General features: G+C 34.7%; 1 protein-coding gene across 1 annotated transcript in view; it reads left to right on the top strand.

Annotated features, from left to right (window-relative positions):
- The window catches only part of wdr18 (WD repeat domain 18), a 79793-nt gene that overhangs the window by 48948 nt on the left and 6960 nt on the right, over window positions 1-23885 (top strand). Inside the window, exon 8 of the mRNA XM_058791516.1 lies at window positions 22214-22380. Coding sequence (XP_058647499.1) covers window positions 22214-22380 — 167 coding nt within the window. The remainder of the gene's footprint in view (window positions 1-22213; window positions 22381-23885) is intronic.

Here is a 23885-nt window from a genome sequence, read left to right as displayed (position 1 = left end):
AGGTTTAGTTAATAACCAATGCGCTATGTGTCAGACTGACTCCCTCATTCCGAGAATTTTGTGTTGTTACAATGGCTTTTTCTGAGAAATAAACGATCTCATGGTGGTTCAAAGATTTTGTGCAGTCTACCCAAATCCCTGCCAGAGATGGGTCGTGATGGTCGACTAATCAGATACGTGTCCAACAGCCAGTAGCAGTGTGTCTTATGGAAGAAACATGTCCAATTGGGATGAGGTGAACCGTGAAACTAGCCTATTTATACATATATGTATATCTCACTAATGCTGTCTGACAAACAACAGTTGTAAAAGGTGCACCCAGTTAACTCTTTATTGGTTAACCAGATATTGAAGTACTGATTAGGCAAAAATGGTTAATAACGGTAAATAGTATTGGTCTGTCTTTACTAATGTGAATGAATTTTATATATATATATATATATATATGTCAAACCTGTTTTACTGGAACAAAAATGTCACCTTTTATTGGAAAACCTGAACTATCTCTATTACTGTATGAATTTGAAACGGTGATTTAGATGCTGCCACATTTCAGTAAACTTGAAATTTAAGTGTAAAACATTGTAAGAAACAAGAAGTGTTAATATTGGTAGAAACGGTTCATTTCTAGTATTTCTGTTACGTTTGGCCATAAATTGCATTTCTTTCAGTCTTACACATCATGGCTCTCTTTATTTGAGCTTGTGACAGAAATCCACTCTCCTGGGTCTGTTGACAACCAGGACAGGGTGCAAGCTTGTCTCTTAACTTCACCACGAGATGCGTCTCTGAGCGAAGTGGGTCCTGTGTACTCGCTGTAGCTGGACGAGGGGCAACGAATCTCTCCTCAAGGCTCTTGATCATGGAGGCAATTAAACCCAGTTTCACGCCTCATCCCCAGACGCAGCTGATACCCCCACTCCTCGTTTTATCTGTCTTCATTAAAGCCAGCAGGCGGCCTGTCAAATGACAGAGCGAAAAGAGAGCGACCTAAACAAATGCCTCAGCCAAAATGGCCAGAACTGAAGTGTCATTTACAGACATTTCGTGTTCAGAAGGCTGAAGGGCATAATTGTTCAGTTTATTTTATGTACAGCCTAATATTAAGTCCCTCTTAAGGAAGCTCAGAAATTGACCAAGATAGGGCTCAGCCATATGGCCAAAAATATTATCACAATATTTCTCTCCGTATCATACAATATCAGCATTTATCAATATTCATTTACCATCAATGGAGAAATGCTTTCCACGTTTTTTTTTTTTTTTACCTTGAGAATGAATGTAAATGCAACTTGTTTGCTCACAGTTAAACTCTGCCAAGGAGCTGTCTTTTGATTTTGGGCTCCATGAAATGTTTTATTTTCTTGCATCTGTATAACCAACCAGTGTTGGTATGGCCATATCGTGCTGGCGCCTCACACGCACAAAGATACAACATATTTTTGCGAAATTGCAGCCAGTTCATTATCAAAATAAAATACAGTTAAAGAAACGTCTCTGATATAGTGTTGATATAGCCGATGTGAAGGATGATGTTTTACGTCGATGAAAGTACAAAGCCTATAATAAATAATATTTTAGCATCTAGATACGTCGCGAATATGGAAACATTTGGATTCGTGACGAATGAGAGAGGTAGGCATCAGTTTCACCTTTAATTTGTTTTTGGATTGACGTTTTTTATAGCCTATAGCCTATATTCTTAAGTTTAGAGGATTTGTTGTGGAGAGAAACTATAACTGTGTTTATAATGTTTGTAAACATTTTGATTTACCGGCATTTTAGTCTACATAATTTCTGAATGTAATAGCCTAATAAAATGCTACGTGACTTAACCTGTTTTTTTTTCCTCAAAACGCAATTTTATACAAGTAGCTTTTTTTTTTTTTTTTAACAATGCAGCAAACATTTTAAAATATTTTTTTTTAATTAAAACTTTTGTTTCGTAGCCTACATTTAGGCAAATCTAGAGAAGATGATGCTGGCTGTGACTAAGTGCAGCGGGTTAAGATACCATCTCTTCCTGTTTTTTCTTTCTTTTTCTTTTTATGTAAAAGAAACTGTGCTTTATTATTATTATTATTAGGCTATTATTATTATTATTATTATTATTATAATTTATAATATATTATTATTATTATAGACAATTTAAAAAAAATAACGTTATTAACTGTTTTTTTTCTGAACGGTAATAATACAGAGGAACGCAGGAACAGAAACGTTAAAATATCGATTCTGCTCGGATTGAACCGATTGACTTTTTTTTTCGTTTTCAAGCCCTGATATTGAGAAGTACATTTTGGTACACAATAGTAATCTATTTCTGTCATAATTTCTTCAAGTTAAACTGAACTTTTATTTTGGCAGTTTGTCGTGAAGATCTTTAAGTTTCAGTGTATGTTTGGTAGTTTTTTTCTTAAATGAAATGGTGTAAAGCTGGTGAGGTGACTCTGGAGATGAAGTTTGTGTATTCATGTCTCGTATATTGAAACAGCAGACGGTGAAAACATTGTAAGCATCATGTGTGTTTGGATTTTTTGGATAGTAGATGAAACTACACCGTTTGTTCACACAGAGACACGCAGAAAATGCAGACTCATTAGCTACATGTACTGACTCACTGTTGTCGTGTTTATTTCTGCTTTGTGATCAGCTTTAAAGATTATTGAGGAAAAATGTCCAGAACTTATCATTGTTAACATAAATTATATTGCTATCTCTATGATATTGTTCACTGCCTAGCCCTAGACAAAGATGCATTCTGTAATGCAGGATTTTTTTATTTAACCTTTATTCTTGACCTTACTTTTGTGAGGGTGGGATGTTGTAGTGGTTAAGGTGCAGGAGGAGATTGAAAGGGCTGCTGGTTCGACACCTGCAAGGAGCGAGCCATGAGACTCACTGTTGTGCCCTTGAGCGAGGCACTTATCTCAGGGTGCTCCAAGGGGATTTCTCTGTAATAAGTTAATGAGAATGTTCTATGGCAAAAGTTACTCCAACAGATTCAGCTGCCCCTGGTTGTTTGATGTGGCTTGTGAAAAGGAGTTTCTGATGCATATTGCTCTATACACTCTGAAAAGACCTTGATTGGCTGACAATTCCTGGGAGTAAGAGTGCCCAGGGTTTTTTTAAAAGTCTGCCAGGAAACAATGTTCTGATTGCAAGCTACCAGGTTGAGTCAAGTAATTACTGGATTTGACAAGCTTTTTGCCAGGTTAGTGCCTTCAATGAGTGTTCATTTGAAGTATGTGAAGGCTATGACATTAAATTGCTCACTTGCTGTTAAGTTGTGCTATTTTGCATAATGGAAACATATTACTTTGAATTTATATCACTTACCGAAGAGAATATTACAGCAAAATGTAGAGTCCTGCCGATAAATTAGTTTTAACCTCATTAAACAGTGCAAGCAATCTGTCAAACAACTTGACACGGCAATCCTAACATTGCTAGGAAAACTTATTTGCTTATGACTTCAATTGAAATATTTAGTGTGTTAATGTTTGGACAGCTTGGACACTTTTTTTTTTTTTTCCCTGCCACTTTCACTCACCATCTGTTTTTCCACCATGTACACACTAACATTCAAAAATTTGGGGTCTGAGATTTTGTTCACAACTATCATAACTATTTTCAACATTGATAATAATAAGAAATGTTTCTTGAGCAGCAAATCAGCATATTAGAATAATTTCTGAAGGATCATGTGACACAGGAATCCTTATATATATATATATATATATATATATATATATATATATATATATATATATATATATATATATATATATACAGTGAGGAAAATAAGTATTTGAACACCCTGCTATTTTGCAAGTTCTCCCACTTAGAAATTATGGAGGGTCTGAAATTGTCATCGAGGTGCATGTCCACTGTGAGAGACATAATCTAAAAAAAAATCCAGAAATCACAATGTATGATTTTTAACTATTTATTTGTATGATACAGCTGCAAATAAGTATTTGAACACCTGTCTATCAGCTAGAATTCTGACCCTCAAAGACCTGTTAGTCTGCCTTTAAAATGTCCACCTCCACTCCATTTATTATCCTAAATTAGATGCACCTGTTTGAGGTCGTTAGCTGCATAAAGACACCTGTCCACCCCATACAATCAGTAAGAATCCAACTACTAACATGGCTAAGACCAAAGAGCTGTCCAAAGACACTAGAGACAAAATTGTACACCTCCACAAGGCTGGAAAGGGCTACGGGAAATTGCCAAGCAGCTTGGTGAAAAAAGGTCCACTGTTGGAGCAATCATTAGAAAATGGAAGAAGCTAAACATGACTGTCAATCTCCCTCGGACTGGGGCTCCATGCAAGATCTCACCTCGTGGGGTCTCAATGATCCTAAGAAAGGTGAGAAATCAGCCCAGAACTACAGGAGGAGCTGGTCAATGACCTGAAAAGAGCTGGGACCACCGTTTCCAAGGTTACTGTTGGTAATACACTAAGGCGTCATGGTTTGAAATCATGCATGGCACGGAAGGTTCCCCTGCTTAAACCAGCACATGTCCAGGCCCGACTTAAGTTTGCCAATGACCATTTGGATGATCCAGAGGAGTCATGGGAGAAAGTCATGTGGTCAGATGAGACCAAAATAGAACTTTTGGTCATAATTCCACTAAACGTGTTTGGAGGAAGAAGAATGATGAGTACCATCCCAAGAACACCATCCCTACTGTGAAGCATGGGGTGGTAGCATCATGCTTTGGGGTGTTTTTCTGCACATGGGACAGGGCGACTGCACTGTATTAAGGAGAGGATGACCGGGGCCATGTATTGCGAGATTTTGGGGAACAACCTCCTTCCCTCAGTTAGAGCATTGAAGATGGGTCGAGGCTGGGTCTTCCAACATGACAATGACCAAGCACACAGCCAGGATAACCAAGGAGTGGCTCTGTAAGAAGCATATCAAGGTTCTGGCGTAGCCAGTCTCCAGACCTAAACCCAATAGAGAATCTTTGAGGGAGCTCAAACTCCGTGTTTCTCAGCGACAGGCCAGAAACCTGACTGATCTAGAGAAGATCTGTGTGGAGGAGTGGGCCAAAATCCCTCCTGCAGTGTGTGCAAACCTGGTGAAAACTACAGGAAACGTTTGACCTCTGTAATTGCAAACAAAGGCTACTGTACCAAATATTAACATTGATTTTCTCAGGTGTTCAAATACTTATTTGCAGCTGTATCATACAAATAAATAGTTAAAAATCATACATTGTGATTTCTGGATTTTTTTTTAGATTATGTCTCTCACAGTGGACATGCACCTACGATGACAATTTCAGACCCTCCATGATTTCTAAGTGGGAGAACTTGCAAAATAGCAGGGTGTTCAAATACTTATTTTCCTCACTGTGTATATATATATATATATATATATATATATATATATATATATATATATATATATATATATATATATATATATATATATATTTTTTTTTTTTTTTTTTTACAATATATTAAAAAAAAAATCCATTATTGTAAATTGTAATAATATTTCACAATGTTACTACTTTTTTCTGTATTTTTGATCAAATGAATGCAGCCTTGGTGAGCATAAGAGGATTCTTCCAAAAACATTAAAAAGTCTTTTAAAAACTGATTTTTAAAAGATGGGCTTTTGTGGTGCTAATTATTATTGTGTTATTTATTTTTACATATAGCGAAAATGATCGAACTTGTAGCATTAATAATGAAGCATTGGTTTAGTGCAGATTGTTGTAGTGCAGTTTTTGTACTAATTTTGCGTGTTTTTTGCAAGATATTATTTTGCAAGAATGGGAACATTCTAAAAGTTTCGATAACATTCTGTAATATTCTAGTGCTTTCTGGAATATTCCAGAACATTGTGGGACTAGTCATAGACAACAATTATCCAACGTACACTTCTGAATTTTGGACGACCCACTTTTGGTAACTGTTTATGTTGAACTGTTGTTAACTGAGTATTATGCCATTTTTATGCATGAGTAATAAATAACAGATCAGCTGCTTTTTTTTTTTTTTTTTAGTTTTCATTAGCACCGTTAATGATACACAAAGCATAGTGTGATTTTCGTATTCAGCATGTCAAACATCATGTAGAAACATTAAGTATAAAAGCAAAACACAACTTTTATAAAAGTCCTCAGCTGCATACAAATACCACATGACTTTAAGAACCATAATGTAGAGTTTTATCATGTGACACCGCTTAGTTGGAAAAAGTAGCTGGAAAAGCAAGACTGTTTTGAAATCAGTTGAATAACTGTCACACGACTGAAAGTTATGTTTTAGTTTCTCCCCAGACATCGATTGATTAGTTCAAAAGTCATTGTGTCATGCAGAAGAGGTCAGGTTTGTTGACCCCTGTGTTAATTACTCAGCACTGCCAATTAACTACTACTGATCTAATCTCTTAATCCCATCTGACCTAAAGGCAAGAGCACTCTGAAAGAAAAGAGGGTTCAGAGAACACTCAGACGGCTGAAAACCAAATAGAGATGTCAGAATCACTCCATTCCCCTCCCGTCTCCTGCTCGCTGGCCGTCTGACTGCCACTGGATTATCAGATGGGATGGACTTTTTGGATTTTATTAGAAACCGCCTCAAATTGAGTTCATGTTTCTTGACCTGGTGATATACGTTTTAAATATATAACAGACCAGATTAGTGCAAAAATTTCAAGCACCTGTCATTCTGATGCAGTTGGCTATAAAAGAATACAGTGCTGTGAAAATTTATTTGCCCCATCTTGATTTCTTTTAGGTATTTAGATGAAATACAACATGAAACAAAAGCAAGACATACAGTGTTTGTTTATTTAATATTTAATTTTTTTTATTTTAATTTACACATAAAAGGTTGTCTAACACCTGTCACCCATGTGGAAACTGTGTGAAATATATCATGCCTCGTGATTGCAATCTAAAATAAAGCTTTAAAAAGAACAGAAATCTTAATTTCGTAAAGTCAAGGCATTAAATGTTGCATGCACTGCAAAAAATTTGTATCTTGCTCAGTATTTTTGTCTTGTTTTCCAGTACAAACATCTAAACATCCTTAAATCAATATAAAAAACAAACAAAGGTCAGTTGGGAATGAAAACATGTTTTCCCTTTGAATTAAGTTCATTTTCTGAGCCCATTGGCAAATATGTGTTGTTGTTTTATGCATAAACTCATTTCATTTTGATCAGTTTCACAGAAAACAACATTTCTTATGTCATTTTGCTTTTCAAGTATGTGTTTTGATTTAAGAGTATGTCGACATTTGCACTGGAAAATAAGACAAAAATACTGATGAAGAGAATCAATTTTTTTTTTTTTTTTTTTTTTTGCAGTGTGACCAGTAAAAATGATTAAATTCTAGTTGTTGGGAGCAGAGCCATTCAAACTTTTAAACTATTTTTTAAACGTATTAATAAAAAGTAATGTAAATCTGTTGGAAGTTGTATTTTTAAATGCTGAAGTGTTAGATATTCTAGATATATACTCTAGATATTTACATTTACAAAATTGATGTATTATGTTCCATTCAATTCATTCCTTAAATTTTCTTTCTTTTTAAAAACATTTTATATTTACCTTCATAAAACCTGCAGAAACCCTGAGAAAGGAGCATTTTGCTGATATGAGGAATATCACACGAGTAGCCGTGAGTAGCACGGCTGTGATTCCGTTGTAGGCACGAGGCCGCAGGTAATCAGCATGCAATACAGCCATATCATATTGCTACTCGCGTGATACTGCATTTATACAACAGGTCGACAGCAGAAGTGTCAATAAAAAAAAAGCAAGAACAACGGAATGCCTTTAAAAACCTTCTTTTTTACGGAAGTTTTTCCTTCTGCCACAGATTCAAATCTCAAGCTGACAGTTTAACAGTTGAGCCCAAGCCTCCGTTACTAATTCGAAAACTAATTTAGAACTAGTAACGAAGGAACATTGAGTTGCTTCTTTGAAAGCTTATTGCATTACTGCATTAAAAGCTCACATCTCCGAAAACGTCAATGCAAATTTTCAAATAGGTATTATCTTTGTTAACAAACCACATAAGTCTAAACAACTAAATTCTCACCTAAAACTCTTAAAACTACATTCCGTGACACAAAAACAGTATTATTTTTAAAATTATAGTGGGTTTGGGTGTCAGCCATGACGGAAAGAGTGATGCAAATGCTGTTATCAGTAGAATATTGCACTGCTGGAAAAGGCACTCAGCCAATCAGATTTAAGAACTAGAGAGAACTTTTGTATAAATGTATGTAAACATATATTTCAACTTGATAGTTTATTTGCAATTCGGTCTTTATTTAAGTGTTGATTATTAAATTAAATGTGATTTAATTTATTATTAAATGTTATTTTTGTTCTTGGTTTTGTTTTCAGTTCAAATTCATTTTTATTTTTATTTATTTATTTATTTTTTAAAATGGTGCATCTCTAGGCTCCTTAGGTGTTATTTCAATTTGTGAAAAATATTTAGTTTTTCCGTGGAAGATTTTAAGGAGTCATGTCAAAGGGCTGCTATAGTAGTAGTAACGGAAATGTGGTGTGAAAAGTACCATTCAAATCAGGTTTGGCCCAAAAGCAAGATTAAAGAAAAAGCTCAAAGCCTCTGGGAAGGAAGCCTCTTGGACATTTGGCAGAATTACGGCCACAAATTTTACATCCACTCCGCCCCATTCCCTCTGGGGTGTCATCGTGCCAGGAGTCTCTGCAGTGCGCTGGCAGAGTGTGCATGTTACCCACCTCTTTGCACTTTTCCTCGTCACTCCCAACCACCGCGTTATGTGACCTGAGAAGCCGGCACACACGATTTATGACGGCGTGTCGGAGTAGCCTGCACCATTAGTGTAATTCTAGGAGTGGAGCCAGTATCCCGTGAATCAATTGCCATGATTGAGTGGGAGATAATTAGCCGGCCCTGATTGCCCACAACAAAGAATAATACTTTCGCCTAAGTACGCAGCACACAAACTACATTTCATGACTCAGTGGAGTTTAATTCTGGAGTGTTTATTGCTCCAAAACCTAGTGAGCTGCCTTTTAACACAGCATCTAACTGACAAAGAAATTAAGTGAACGATTTGGAACAAATTATGTTGCTCAGGCGAAGCGCATCACATTTGATTCAGTGGAGTTTAGTGTTAGCACGTTGCTTAGCTGATAACATGTTACTGATGCATAGCACACACACATTTTAGGTAAAATAGACTATTTTATGGTAGCACTTTAGAGTAAGGTCTCGATTGCTAACATTAGTTAATGCTAATAAGAACTAACATTGAACAATATCCTTTTTACAGCATTTGTTTATTTATTTATTGTTTATTTTAGTTCATAGTGCATTAACAAATGTTAAAGGGATAGTTAAATTTTTTTCACTCTTTCCCCCTCAAATTGTTCCAAACCTGTATGAGGTTTTTTTTTTTCTTTCTGTTAAACACACACACACACACACACACACACACACATGTTCGTTTTTGTGAAAAGTGGGGACATCCCATAGGCGTAATGGTTTTTATACTGTACTTACTGTATGTGCTATTGCCCTGCACCAATCCTACACCTAACCCTACCCCTTACAGGAGACTTTCCCCAAAAAAACCTCACTCTGTATGATTTATAAGCGTTTTGAAAGGTGGGGACATGGGTCAATGTCCTGAAAAGTCACCTTCACCTTGTAATACCTATGTCATACCTTTGTCATTATACAAATCTATGTCCTGACTTTTCACAAAAACGCGCACGCGCACACACACACAAACACAAACACACAAAAACAAACAAACAAAGATATTTTGAAGAATGTGGGTAACCAAATAGCTGCTGGTCCCCATATATGAAAAAAATACTATGAAAGTCAGTGGAGGCCAGAAACTATTTTGTTACCGACATTTTTCAAAATATTTTATTTGTCTTTTGTGTGCAACAGAATAAACTCATACAGGTTTGGAACATCTTGAAGCTGAGCAAATGACCAAATTTTTATTTTTGGGTGAACTATCCCTTTAAAAGGTGAGATTGATTTTAGTATTAGCAAATGTTGAAATTAACTAAGATTAATAAATGCTGTAGTATCATTCATGTTAACTAGTTAACTAATTTGTTACAAATAGAATCTTTTTTTATGAATGCATTTTGGTATTGAATGATTATAATCAGCATTTCTGTCATTGTATCTTAAAGGGGTGGTTTACTGCGATTTCACTTTTTTCATTTTAAATAGTGTGTAATGTTGCTGTTGGTGCATGAACAGTATCTGCAAAGTTGCTGCGCTGAAAGTTCAACGTAAGCGGAGATATCGTCTTTTAAAAGTCAAGAAGTTTAATACCTACAAAAACGACTCATATGGGACTACAACGAGATACTTCCCGGGTTGCATACGTAAAAAACCCATAAATTTGCGTCAACCCCTCCCTCCGGAACATGCCAAAGAGGGGGCAAGGCCATGTTCTGCTGCTGTGTCGAAGAGGAAGAGTTATAGTGGAGAGTTGTAGCCATGCCGTCGAAACTGTGTTATTTTCACCCAGCTGTCAGGTCTTCTGTGTTCGGGCTTCCTACGGACGCTGTAGTTCGTTAACAATGGTTAAAATTTATGTTTGATTATGTTCCTGACAATTACAATCCTAGTTTAGCTCTCTGTGCTGCACATTTTACGGAAGACAGCTTCCAGAATCAAGAGAGTTCAGAGTTCAATGCCGGATTCACACAGAAACTATTACTAAAACATGGAGCAGTTACAACTTTAAAACCAGAGGCAGCAGTTGTTGGGCCACAACCTGTAAGTAAGATTTAATAATTTTAAATGTATTTGCATGTATAATTTCAGACGTAATGTTTTAGTTTTATCAAGGTCGTAAACAAATGCCAACACTGGCTTTAGTAGCCAGTTAGTTAAATGCTATTTCGTGTGTCTATGACAAACGCGTACAAACATTTTGGACCTGAATTTGTAATTATGTACTAATTTTGTAAATGTATTTTCCATGTATACTTTATGACGTAATTTTTCGATTTGATCAAGACTGTAAACACAAGCCAACGCTGTTTGGTTATAGTAGCCAGTTAGTTCGATGCTATTTTGTGTGTATAAGACAAACGTGTACAAACTTAAAAAAATTATATGTAATCACAACAGCAAACTTCATTCAGAAACGTTTGTAAGAGCCGTGCTTGTGGAAGTTCTGCTTGACTCTCTTCATTACCGCTTTCTGGGTCTGATTCTGGCTCAAACTGATACGGCAATATTGACACCATTATTTACATTTGACCGGAGCACATGCAGCTGTCGCCCGTGAAGGTAATGGGCGTGAAGTTTCCGGACAATGTGCAGTACTCAGTTTAGCCAATCACAACACACTGGCCCAACTGACCAATCTGAGCCCATCGCCTGTTTCTGAGGGAGTGGTTTCAGAGAATCAGGAAGTCAACCGGTCGTCGTTCAAATGACAGAGGAGAAAACGGCTTACAATAAAGGTGAAATATATGAAAAATAAGGCGTTTTTTAACAAACGAAACACGAAGACATGTTATATTGCACCCCATAAACACATTCAAGCAAAGAAAAAAAGCAGTAAACCACCCCTTTAATTTATTAATGTATTCATGATTTTCTTTGTAATTTATAAGCCACCATATATTTTATCCCAGAATGCATGATAACGGTTAAAAAAAAAGGAATCTTATAAATATTCTTCGGATTAAAATCTATCAATATTTATAAAAAAAAAAGAAAAAAAAAAAAGAAAAAGATTTAAATAATTAAGTACTGACTTGCCCAAAGGTTGTGATGTGTGTTTATTCTTATTTGGAGCTGATTTCTCTCTACTTTTCCTGAGTTCATGATTATTCATTAGCTATTTGTATTCCAAATACTTTATTTCACTTAGCAGATTGCATTTATTAGCACAACAAAAACAACTTTGCGTTAGACTGATTGAAGCATATTACATGGATGTGCATATCTTTGATTATCTCTCATCCTTCCCTCTACTGCACTCACACACACACACACACACACACTTGTTTCACTATCCTTGTGGTGACATTCATAGGCGTAATGTTTTTTATACTGTACTTACTGTATGTGCTATTGTCCTGCACCAACCCTACACCTAAACCTACCCCTTACAGGAGACTGTCTGCATTTTTAGATTTAAAAAAAACTTAATTCTGTGTGATTTATTAGCTTGTTTGCCCATGGGGACCTCAATTTAGGTCCCCACGAGTCTGTGTGTATTCAGGTTTAAGTCCCCACCTGAATAGAAAAACAAGTACACACACACACAAGGGCTGGGCGATATGAGCAAAAATTCATATCTTGGTATTTTTTGGCTGATTAGCGGTATACGGTATATATCTCGGTATTTTGTGTGTGGATTAAACGCATTTGTCATATGCAAAAAAAGGGTTAAATCACATTACATTCTAACATTGTAAAATTGCAATCTAAAAACAAAAATAATGTTTTTAAAGCAGAAGTTAAATTTACTAAACTAAAAATGAAAATAATAAAAAATTGGGTGTTTATTTTGATTACCCCATTACACTTTACAGTTAGTGCTATCATACAAATACACTTACTTGTAAGTTTAAAATTCTACATGTCACATTTATTGTCCAGCTACAAATATTTCAGCAAAATGTATATTTTAGTCAGAGTTATTGCGCTACTATTTCATTGCTCTATGTCTGTTTGGCGCATGCTAAATGAAGTCTGTGAAGTTTAGTGGAGAATAGCAAAGCAAAAGCTCATTCACCTCTGACAGTAAAATGGAAATATTTTTAACATTTACAGATGGAGAATATACCTGTGAGATGCAAGTTATGCATTAAGGAAAACAGCCACATCTCAAACACATTAAACAGCTCGTCTCTATCAGCCTCACACGTATCCTTTCTGGCTTTAAACTGAAACTATAAACTATAAGCTACTGTATCTTACGAGTTTTTTTTTAAAGCCCTTCATTTAAAGCTTGTCACATGTTTAGAAGCAATTGTATTATGCACTTTCTCCGCAGCAGTTCAGTCTGTGTCCTCAATAGATATTTTTTCAGATGTGCCCATATCAAACTACTGTATATCGATATTAACGGTATTGCTTCATACCGTATCGCTTATAAAAAAATATATCGATGCATCGTACAAACTTGATATACCGCCCAGCCCTAACACACTCACTCACTCACACACGCACAAACAAAAAGTTCTTCTTTTTCTACTTGAGATTCCTCCTGATGTGGATGCATTATTCAACTCCCTTGAATAATGAAAAAAAACAAAAACAAAACAAACAGAAATTGGCACATTTATCTTGATTCTTCAAATCTAGCGACCGTAAGCAGTTTTGTGGAGGTTGCCTACTCTTCACCGACCGAATTTGATGGGGTTTAAAATGTTACAAAAACGTTCCCGCTTTTGTGGCAGTGGTATATTTCTCTGTCATTTCTCTGAATGATAACCTTCGAAAAATCTTAGAAATGTCACTTCCAGTCTGGTTCTTTCCCCAAGACAGACGTTTATGGCATTACTTCCATGATGCCTTGTCACGCTTTGTTCAGCCAACCTGCTTCCAGGTGTTTTTCTTAATAGCTGTATTTGAGCAGATGAGAATGAACAGACTGCACGGCTGAATGGCTAGTAACATAATGCAATGCATTATTACAAGGCCATCAGCAGACGTTGCCATCATGTCTTCAGTGGTGTGTATAATTCACAAAATGCTTCATAAATGGGGCTGAATCAGTTCACATGTTCAGAGCCCTGCTGCGGTGGTGCTCGTAGTATTTTCTTTACTATAACATATGAGTCACTTATAGTATGATACTTTATGGAGCTATCATGCAGTATTATTATCATTAATAAAAACATGTTTTTGTTAAATTAAATACAAATAAAAACTATCAAATGAGAAAAAACACACTAAAATACATTTTCATGATTCTGAAAACTCAATTAATTAAAACATTTTTTGGATAATTTTCAAATTGTGGATATGGGATTGTATTGTAAAACTTGGAACATAAAGACAAAAAAGTACATCAGTGTGCTGAGAAATGTAACATTGTTCAACAGTTTTGAATTTCAGTTTGTGTATTAAATTTACTTTAAAAATGTAATGCTTAAATTGTGTTTCTAAAATACTATATAACTAAAACTAAAATAACAATAATAAATTACAAACAAAAGGAAATTATACAAAATCATACAGAAAAATATAAATAAATACTAAATTAAACATTTTAAATTACAATAAACCTGTCTTTTTTAAAGCTTAATACATTAGTCTATTTTTCTTTTAATTTTATGGAAAGAGCAACTAGTATTGTATATATACACCGATACTAAATGTTTTTTGCCGATACCGATTATTCAGAATGAAATCTGCCGATACCGATAGTTTGGTTTTCTTAAGGGAAAAAAATCTCTCCCAGCTAATGCTGTAACTATACTGGGAAGCTTCTCATTTGGTGCATTATTATAATATTGGAGGGTAAAATTAACAAGACCAGAGAGACCAAGCTATTATATTCAATGGTAAATGATGAGATTTTTCAGTTTTTGGTGAACTATCCCTTTAAGTACGGTTCAGCTTTGACATTTCTCTATATGCAGCAGTCAAATAAAATTCTGATGAATTTCAGCAAGCAAACTGGAGTTGTGCCAAGGGAATATATGATGAGGGGGGTTCCCTCACCATTTCCATGTTTGAGTGCTGTAAATCCACCCGCAGGCGTTATTAATTATACTACAGGAGGTCTTAAAACCCTCATTAACATTCATGTTATGCCTCCCGCATACTCCACCAAAAATAATAAGTATCAGCCTGGTTCACCCTGTAAGTCACTGCTTGATTTGAAATGTCTCCTGCATGTATGTTATCTTTTAGCCTTGATCTAGAAAAGTGACATTGAACATAATACAGCGTGACACAAGATGTGGGATGCACCAAACCATCTTTTTCATCTGTAGTATTGTTATTTTGAAATATTAATCCGGTGTTAATTGAACTTGCCAGCAAAATCTCAAGCTGAAAATCATTCATTTCATCTTTAGATCATGACTCTCTCTCCGTGTATGTGCATAAATGTGCCAACCACACACATACTGTAATCTTTATTTTATCGTGTGGTGTCTGTGATTTTTGCATTTGTTGTACAGTCACTCAGAAAAGCTTTTGGAGGTCATCAGTTTCCCCTTTTGATTACTCCAACACTCAAGAGATGCAGACCGGGACTAAATATAAATCAAAGTCTCGAACAAATGAATAATTAAAATTTGAAGGGAATCAATCATTTCCCAAATCCCGTCTGAATGAAATATGTGTGTTCCTGAAAATATGTAACACCAAACAATCATGGAGCTTCACTGTGTTGAAAATATGCCAAATGTTGTCACCGGGGTCTTTCAAAGGGGATTTACTTGATTTGAAATATTTGTCATTATTAAATTTGAGATGACTGCTGTCATGCCATCAAGCTCATTTCTTCACATGTGCACCTTCTGAGGAATTTCTGTAGGCTAGTGAAATTCATTGCATTCATTTGTTATGTACTTATTAGCAGACTGACGTGGAATCTGCTCCCATAGATTTTCATTCAGTTTGAGTGCCATCATTCATAAAGTTATAAACATCCCAGTCCCTTTTATTAAGTTATTAAATTCTTTGATTTAGATAAATGTTATGGGTCGCCATTAACTAATGTAATTTGTTACACACACAATGGGGTCCACAAGTGAAAAAGCTTCCATTTGTATTTTTAATTTTGTGTGTATACATTTTTAGTTAATTTGTTAATTTTGTGCAATTAATTATGGAGAGCATAATGTGTTCAAATTAAAATTAACACATTTAATGCACAGTTTTTAATGAATGAAATTGTGATTGATGTGGTGTGATTAGTCGTGTGTGTGTGTGTATAAAAACACGTGTATGTATATATACATGCGTATAAACACACAGGCATATAATACTTATTAATAATTACATATAATAATGTAATTTCAATAATTACAATAAAAAAATACATCTATAAATACAATCTCAATAAAATCTCATTTAGAAAATCACATTTTATATATATATATATATATATACCCCAAGAGAAGGCTGTGAAAATTAATCTGTGTTGTTAATCCTTTTGATCTTTTATTAAAAAAAATTCAGAAAAATCTAACCTTTCATTGGATAATAAGAATTTAAAATGGGGGGAAATATCATTATGAAATAAATGTTTTTCTCTAATACACATTGGCCACAATTAACGGCACCCTTTTATTCAATACTTTTGAAACCTCCATTTGCCAGTTTAACAGCTCTAAATGTTCTCCTATAATGCCTGATGAGGTTAGAGAACACCTGACAAAAGATCAGAGATCATTCCTTCATTCAGAATCACTCCAGACCCTTTAGATCCACAGCTCCATGTTGGTGCTTCTTCTCTTCAGTTCACTCATTTTCTATAGGGTTCAGGTCAGAGGACTGGAATGGCCAGTAGAAGCTTGGTTTTATGCTCAGTGACCCATTTTTGTGTTGTTTTTGAGGTTTGTGTTTGGATTGTTATGCGGTTGGAAGATCCAAACATGGCCCATTATAAGATTTCTAACAGAGTCAGTCACTTATTGATTTTTTTATCTGTTGGTATTTGATAGAATCCATGATGCCATGTGTCTAAACAAGATGTCCAGGACCTCCAGCAGAAATATAGGCCCACAACATCAAAAGTACAGCAGTATATTTAATTGTACACATGGGGTACTTTTTATCCCTGTGTTCACCAAACCCATCTTGAGTGTTTGCTGCTAAAAAGCTCATTTTTTAGTTTCATCTGATCATAGAAGCCAGTCCCATTTGAAGTTCCAGTCGTGTCTGATAACTGAATATGCTGGAGTTTGTTTTTGGATGAGCGAGGAGAATTTATCATGAAACCCTCCCAAACAACATGTGATGATGTAGGTGCTGTTTGACTTTTTTTTTTTTTTTAAGGTTTTCTGAGCCCGAGACTCAACTATTTTCTGCAATTCTCCAGCTGTGGTCCTTGGAGAGTCTTTAGCCACTCAAACTCTCCTTCTCACCGTGCATTAGGACGATATAGACACACATGTGCTCTTCCAGGCAGTTTTGTAACATTTTATGTTGATTGGAAATTCTTAATTATTGTCCTGATGGTGGAAATGGGAATTTTCACTGCTCTAGCTCTTTTCTTAAAGCCACTTCACTAATTTGTGAAGCTCAATTATCTTTTGCTGCACATCAGAAATATATTCTTTGTTTTTTCTCATTGTGATGGATGATTAAGGGAATTTGGGCTTTTCCCTCCTATTTATATTTCTGTGAAACAGAACCCTGGAGTGCTCAAAATTGTGAATATGAATGTGAATATACTTCAGAGATATTTTACTCATAAGAATTTCTAGGGGTGCCAATAATTGTCTCCAACGTGTATTTGAGAAAAACATGTATTTAATAGTCATATATCCCCCCATTTTAAATTCTTATTATGCAATGAAAGGTTAGATTTTTGTGAATTTTTAAAATAAAAGATCAAAAGGATTAACAATGCAGATTAATTTTCACAGCCTCCTTTGATCATATTTACTAAGAGTGCCGATATTTTTGGCCATGACTATATATATATATATATATATATATATATATATATATATATATATATATATATACATATATATATATATATATATATATATATATATATATATATATATATATATATATATATATATATATATATATATATATAATATCTCATTTAGAAAATAGCATTTATATATTAGGGGTGTAACTGTACACAAACCTGACGGTTCGTTACGTACTTTTGTTTTGACCTCTCAGTTCGGTATGGTTTCGGTTCAGCAGGAGGAGAAAAGACATAAATTGCTTCTTTTTTTTTTTTTTTTTTTTAATTAAACAATGCTTTACTGAACAAATTGCTCTCTCTTTTTTTTTTTTTTAATTAATTCAATTATAATTATAATTTTCTTAGGGATAAAAATCTACCTCAGCTTCTGCTCTAAACTATAGGGAGCCCTTTTACATTACTAGTAATTTAAGTTTGGGCTCTGTTGTTAATTGTAACCTTGGTTTACTATAACCTCAATTACTATTTATTTTTAACTATAATAATCAACACTCAAATAAAAAAAAAATGTGTGCAAACATATAAATTGTTTTAAAATTAACTTCTAAATTACACAATTTAGTTTGTTCTTGAAATATAATAATTATATTATTAACTTGTTTCATAAAATATTTATTTAAACACATGCATTAAATAATTAAGACCACTAACAGGTAAAGTAAATATAATGAAGTATAGTCTAATATTTTGCCAAATGCTCTTCATCAGACTTCATTTCTCTCTATCAAATACGAGCGGTAGACACTGATGACTTGACTGAGGTAAATGAAATGCTACGTGACATGACGTCTTTCTCGTGTACCGTTACACCCCAAATATAGGCCTATATATATTATTGTCTGCATAAGTTTCATTGCAGCATGCACCATGCAACACATTTTTTCTTATTTAAATCCATGTCACATAATTCTACAGACTTCTCCGTAAAAAAGTGCAGAAAATGCAAAAAATTCAGCAGTTCCCATCTGCGCCTAGTTAGTGGGTGCATTAGTTCCACAAGCAAGATGGTGGTATTGTAGGCCTGAAAGAGTGCTTGTGTAAAACATGTGCTCTGGATCCTTTCGCAACAGTTCTGGTCCAGGTTGAATTGATGAAAAAACCCATATAATTTAATTGCGTTTGGAGAGGAGCGACTCGTTTCTCCCGCCAAGTCCGCACTGCCGAGAGACCAGCTCGTCCTGCGGGCGTCTGCCGCTGCATCACTGCTTACCTGTTTTATCATAATTGTTTTGGCATCGTTCAGAAACGGGGATTAATGTAGGCACAGTTCACTGAGCCGCCGCTCTGCAAAAAACCTATTTATCACCGCCTTTTTTTTCCGCGGAAAGCACAGGGCCGCCTCGGAAGCACCGATTGCAGTAGTGGCTTTGTGTTTATTTGACTGGCCTCAATAAATCAACAATTCTGAGGAGTCAAGTCGCTTTTTTAATGGCTTCAAAACAAAAATGAAGGCGAATGAACGCAGATGTTGATCTCCATATCTGTTTTCGTGCTTACAGCAGCCCAGCTATTGCGCTTTTAATTAGACCACATGGGCACACACTCATGCGTTTTATTTTTTTAATTCTGATTATTTTATTATCTTATTTTAATCTAATGATGTCCTGCGACTTGTGCCAGGGGAACTGAAAACCCCTTAACAAACAATTGCAGCCTGGTGAGATGCTTCCCGTGTGGCCAGTTTTAACTTTTGATGTCATCAGCGTCTGGAATGACTCAGTCCGTGTGAGTGATGGAGCTCATTTTTTAATTTTTCTGTCAAACGCCAACACAGTTTATGAGTCTAATCTAATCTGCCAACAGACTCTTCTGTGTGATAGATCTCCTCACTCTGTCTCTTTCTGTGAAATTATGCAATGATTAATCTTTAGAGGATACCAGGATGACAGGACAAAATTGTGCTGTTGAAAACAGTTACTCCACAGCCCTTTGAAGTGTGGATACTTACCTTAATTATGCTTGCTGGGGTTTCATCTGTTTCTGATGGAAAATCACTGGCATTTTCTGGGCCTTTATGGAAACTTTGAGCTCTTGCTGGTGCATGTCTGATCTTACGGTGGTGTGGTTCAGTTTTTTGTTTCATTGTTTAAAAAAAAAAAAATCAGACCAATGTACTGTATGCAGCATTTAAATATGGCATTTTTGAATCCTGTTTTCTATAAATTAGATCCAAAAGTCTGCGAACATATTGAAAAAATGTGTCAGAATCTAATGCAGACCTGGAATTCATGGAAATAATTTTAGGATTTTGCTATAAAATATAATATGTTTGGCTTGTTTATTAAATATTTTGGTGAATTTTATATGTGTATCTTGTGTGTTTGATATAATGTTGATATATAGTGGGGTCCACAGATCTTTGAAAAAATGCTTCTAATTTTGGATTTTTCATTTTCATTTTTCAGTTCAAATTTTTCCTGAATTTAATGCTGATAATTTACAATATTATATAGTCTCTTTATGCTGTATTTAGTTGACAAAACTACTATATTAGTACAATAACTAAATAAAACTAATAAAAATAACTTTTTTCTGTTGTAATATTTTAAAATGTAATTTATTCCTGCGATGCAAAGCTGAATTTTCAGCATCATTATTTTGTCTTTAATGTCACATGATATTCAGAAATCATTCTAATATGTTGATTTAGAGCTCAAGAAACTTTTTTTTTCTTATTAATGATAAATGTTAAAAAGTGTGTGCTGCTGAATTTAGTGGAATTCATGATTCTTTTATGAATTGAAAGATAAGAAGAACAGCATTTATTTAAAATAGAAATCTTGCATAACATTATAAATGTTTTTTTTTTTCCTGTCATTTCGGTCAGTTTAAAGGCAGGTAGGTTTGATTTGAAAGTACCTTCACATTCTGATCTCTTCACAATCACTAAGTTAAGTGTCTAAATGTATTTATATTTATTTATATCGTCTTTGGAAGGCGTAGGACCATAAAATATTCATCAAGTCACATCCTTCGGTCCAAGGGCTATGATTCCGGATGAATAAATGTGTTATCTTTTTTCTTTTTAAACGTTTGAACAGTAGTGTGTAATATATTTTCTAATTCTATTTCTATTTATCAAAATTCCTTTGTTCCAAAGCTCAGATGTTCCTGCTTTCAGTGAAGCACAAAATGTTTTTTAGATCATTCTCAAATCATGCTGAGGAACATGATTGTCTGGTCTTCACAAACTTTTGTTTTGATCTGTCAGTCTGCTTTAGGCTGATGTTTAGTACCTGAGCTAATGTAGTTCACTGGTGCAGATGATTTGTGTTTAGCTCTTTTATAGAGGACAATAGACAGCAGATGCCAGAATCTTAGTTGGACCTGGTTGCTGTTAATTAATCTCAGGTGAACTGCAGAAACGCTGTTATACTCCCGAGAGTGTGTAGACACTGCGTCAGCTCAATGAAGGCAAACAAACTTTCTCCTTTCAGTGTGTTTCGGTCAGTGTGAGAGACGGGCTTCAGACACACAGATGCTGCTGTGATTGGTGCTGGTATGTTCTACACTGACAGTAATGGGCAAATAAAAATGTCCAACATTGTAAGCGGGAGGTGAAGAGCTCTTTAGTGCCTCAGAGTGCAGAGTTGTAAAAGATTATCTACTGGTTTTATCTCCTCCGCTTCCAATCCAATTCCACTCGGTAGGGAGAAAACTGAAATAGAAAGAACTTTGAGATTTTCTGTTTTTAGATGAATAGTCGACTACTGTATATATATTGAATTTGAAGTTAAGTTTATATATATATATATATATATATATATATATATATATATATATATATATATATATATATATATATATATATATATATATATATATAATATGTGTGTATGTATGTGTGTGTGTGTGTAGTATATGTTTTGGAAGTCTCTTTTGCTCACCAAGACTCAATTGAAATAAATTACATTTTAAAATATATATTACAATAGAAAGCAGTCATTACTTCAATCTTCGGTGTAACATGATCCTTCATTTCTTAATATACATTTTTTTATTTGTAGCAAAAAACATCGAATCTCATACATTTTTGTACCATGATTTACAGAAAACACTCACTAATGTCACTCAGTGTAAGAATAGTTGATATAAAATCTTGTCAAGAATATTTAGAATTATTATTAGATTATTATTATTTAGAATTATTATTAGATGACATTAAAAGTTAATTAATTGTCATTTTAAATCTTAACCAATCCTTGCCACTGTCCTTCAAAGTTTGTCCCATTTGTCAGCAAGAAGTTTTAAATCATTTAAAATATTATAAAAATTTAGTATGATTTCTTTTATATATTTGAATAAGTACAGGTCGGAGTATGTTATTCACTTTTACATAAATACATCTGTTACACCGGCTAACGATGGAGCACTATTTCACCGATATAATGACATTTTATTTGAAACATTGAAGTTGAAGTTATTTATATGAATTATTTTGACTGTGGAAACGGTTTGATTGTTTTCCTTCCAGGATTTCAATATTCACAAACCTTTACTAAACTGCTCCAGTTTTGATATTTTAATCCATCTCGTCTCTCCAACAGGTCCCGTGACCAATGCTGTTATCATACCAGCTCCTGCCAACATGTTCCTTGCTGACAGTCATCCAGCCGTCCCGCTGCCACGGTTCAGTCGCCACCTGAACCCCTCTGAGCAGGGTGACGGCACGGGCTCCGGAGGCATGTGTCTGAGACTGGGAGCCAACACACAGGTAACATCTGAAACATCGCTTACGTTTTAAAGGGCACATATCATGGAAAATAGGATGTGTCCTATAATAGGTCCACTGAGAATTTTTATGAGATGTCACAATTGCTCACTTAGAGCAACAGTGTTACATTTACTTAAAAATTCATTTTTGGTATGCAGCAACTTGGCCTTCCCTGAGAAATGCAAAAGGTCACATGCAAAGGTTTAGCCAAAGCCAGAGGTCATTTACATATAAATGTCTTAAAAGATGCGGAAGCAAAAAACATTCTTATTTAAAAAAAAAAAAAAGCTATGCTTCTATAAATCTGACATAATGAAGAACTTGCTGTACACTAGGACTGAACAATATAGCCAGAATATTTGATAGTATATAATATATTATTTATCTATGTTTTCAGTCTTATTTAATAGTTTCAAAGGATTATTCTTTCTCTGGTTTTGTATAAGTATGCTACTTGCACTTTTGCTCACTTAATAAGCACAGGAAGATTTTAACATTTATATTTTATCATTTACAGTTATATGCAGATACGTAATTGTTTTCCTTGAAGCAGTTTGAAATGATTTACAGAAATTAGCATATACATGTTTTTGCTGCAAAAATTTTAATCAGAAACTGAATGTATCAGTTTATTTATTTCCGAACTTTTCAATGGTAGTGTATAATATATCTTCTATTATATATTTAAAATTTTTCTTGTCTTGATTTAATGAATAAATATAGATTCCATTAGCGCCTGTCCACTTTTTCAGCAGTGTTGGTTCTGGAAGTATCTTTTCCCCAAAGGGATTTAAAAAAGTCTTTGTTAAAGCATTATAAGTCATGAACCAAACCAACCAGCTACAACAAGAATCTATAAACTTTGATTGGAAACAAAAAAAGTATTTGAAAATTGGACAAACACAAGGATAAAATCCCACGAATGACATAATCAAATGAAAAACAATTAAGATATATAAAATTATCCAAATAATAGACATAGATTCAAATATTAAGTGTTTTGAGAGCGTGGGAAGACGTAATTTGCGATGCTTTATGGGAGTGGACAGAGCATAGCACCCGTTTGCTGCTCTGTTTCCTGCTGTGACTCTGATTGGTGGGATTTTCTGTACAGCACCATGTGGGGGGTGATATACCGGTAGACACGATTAACCGGCAGAAATTTGTCAGCCAGTTACAGTACACGCTCATCGTTTGCATACATTTTAAGCATTTTGGTTTAAAAACAACTGATTTTAAGACAGTGAAGTGCAATAAGCAGCAAAAGAGAACTCATTTCGGTATACGCATGCACTGTTTCTGAGTGCTGTCAGAGAGGCATGCGCACGTGAAGACGGTGCTCATAGAGCGCGGGAGTATTTAATCTATTTTATTATTTTTAGTTATTTTTGCAGCTTTATAGGCCTTGAACTGTTAAATACACACACTTTTATGTGTCAAAATACCCGTCTTTGCAAGTATCCTTGTAAACAGTAATTTAGGTCTTAAGTGAAAGCAGACAGCTG

This window comes from Onychostoma macrolepis, chromosome 11, assembly GCF_012432095.1.
Source record: "Onychostoma macrolepis isolate SWU-2019 chromosome 11, ASM1243209v1, whole genome shotgun sequence".
In the NCBI taxonomy this organism is placed as follows: Eukaryota; Metazoa; Chordata; class Actinopteri; order Cypriniformes; family Cyprinidae; genus Onychostoma; species Onychostoma macrolepis.
This window is presented reverse-complemented; position numbering and strand designations above follow the sequence as displayed.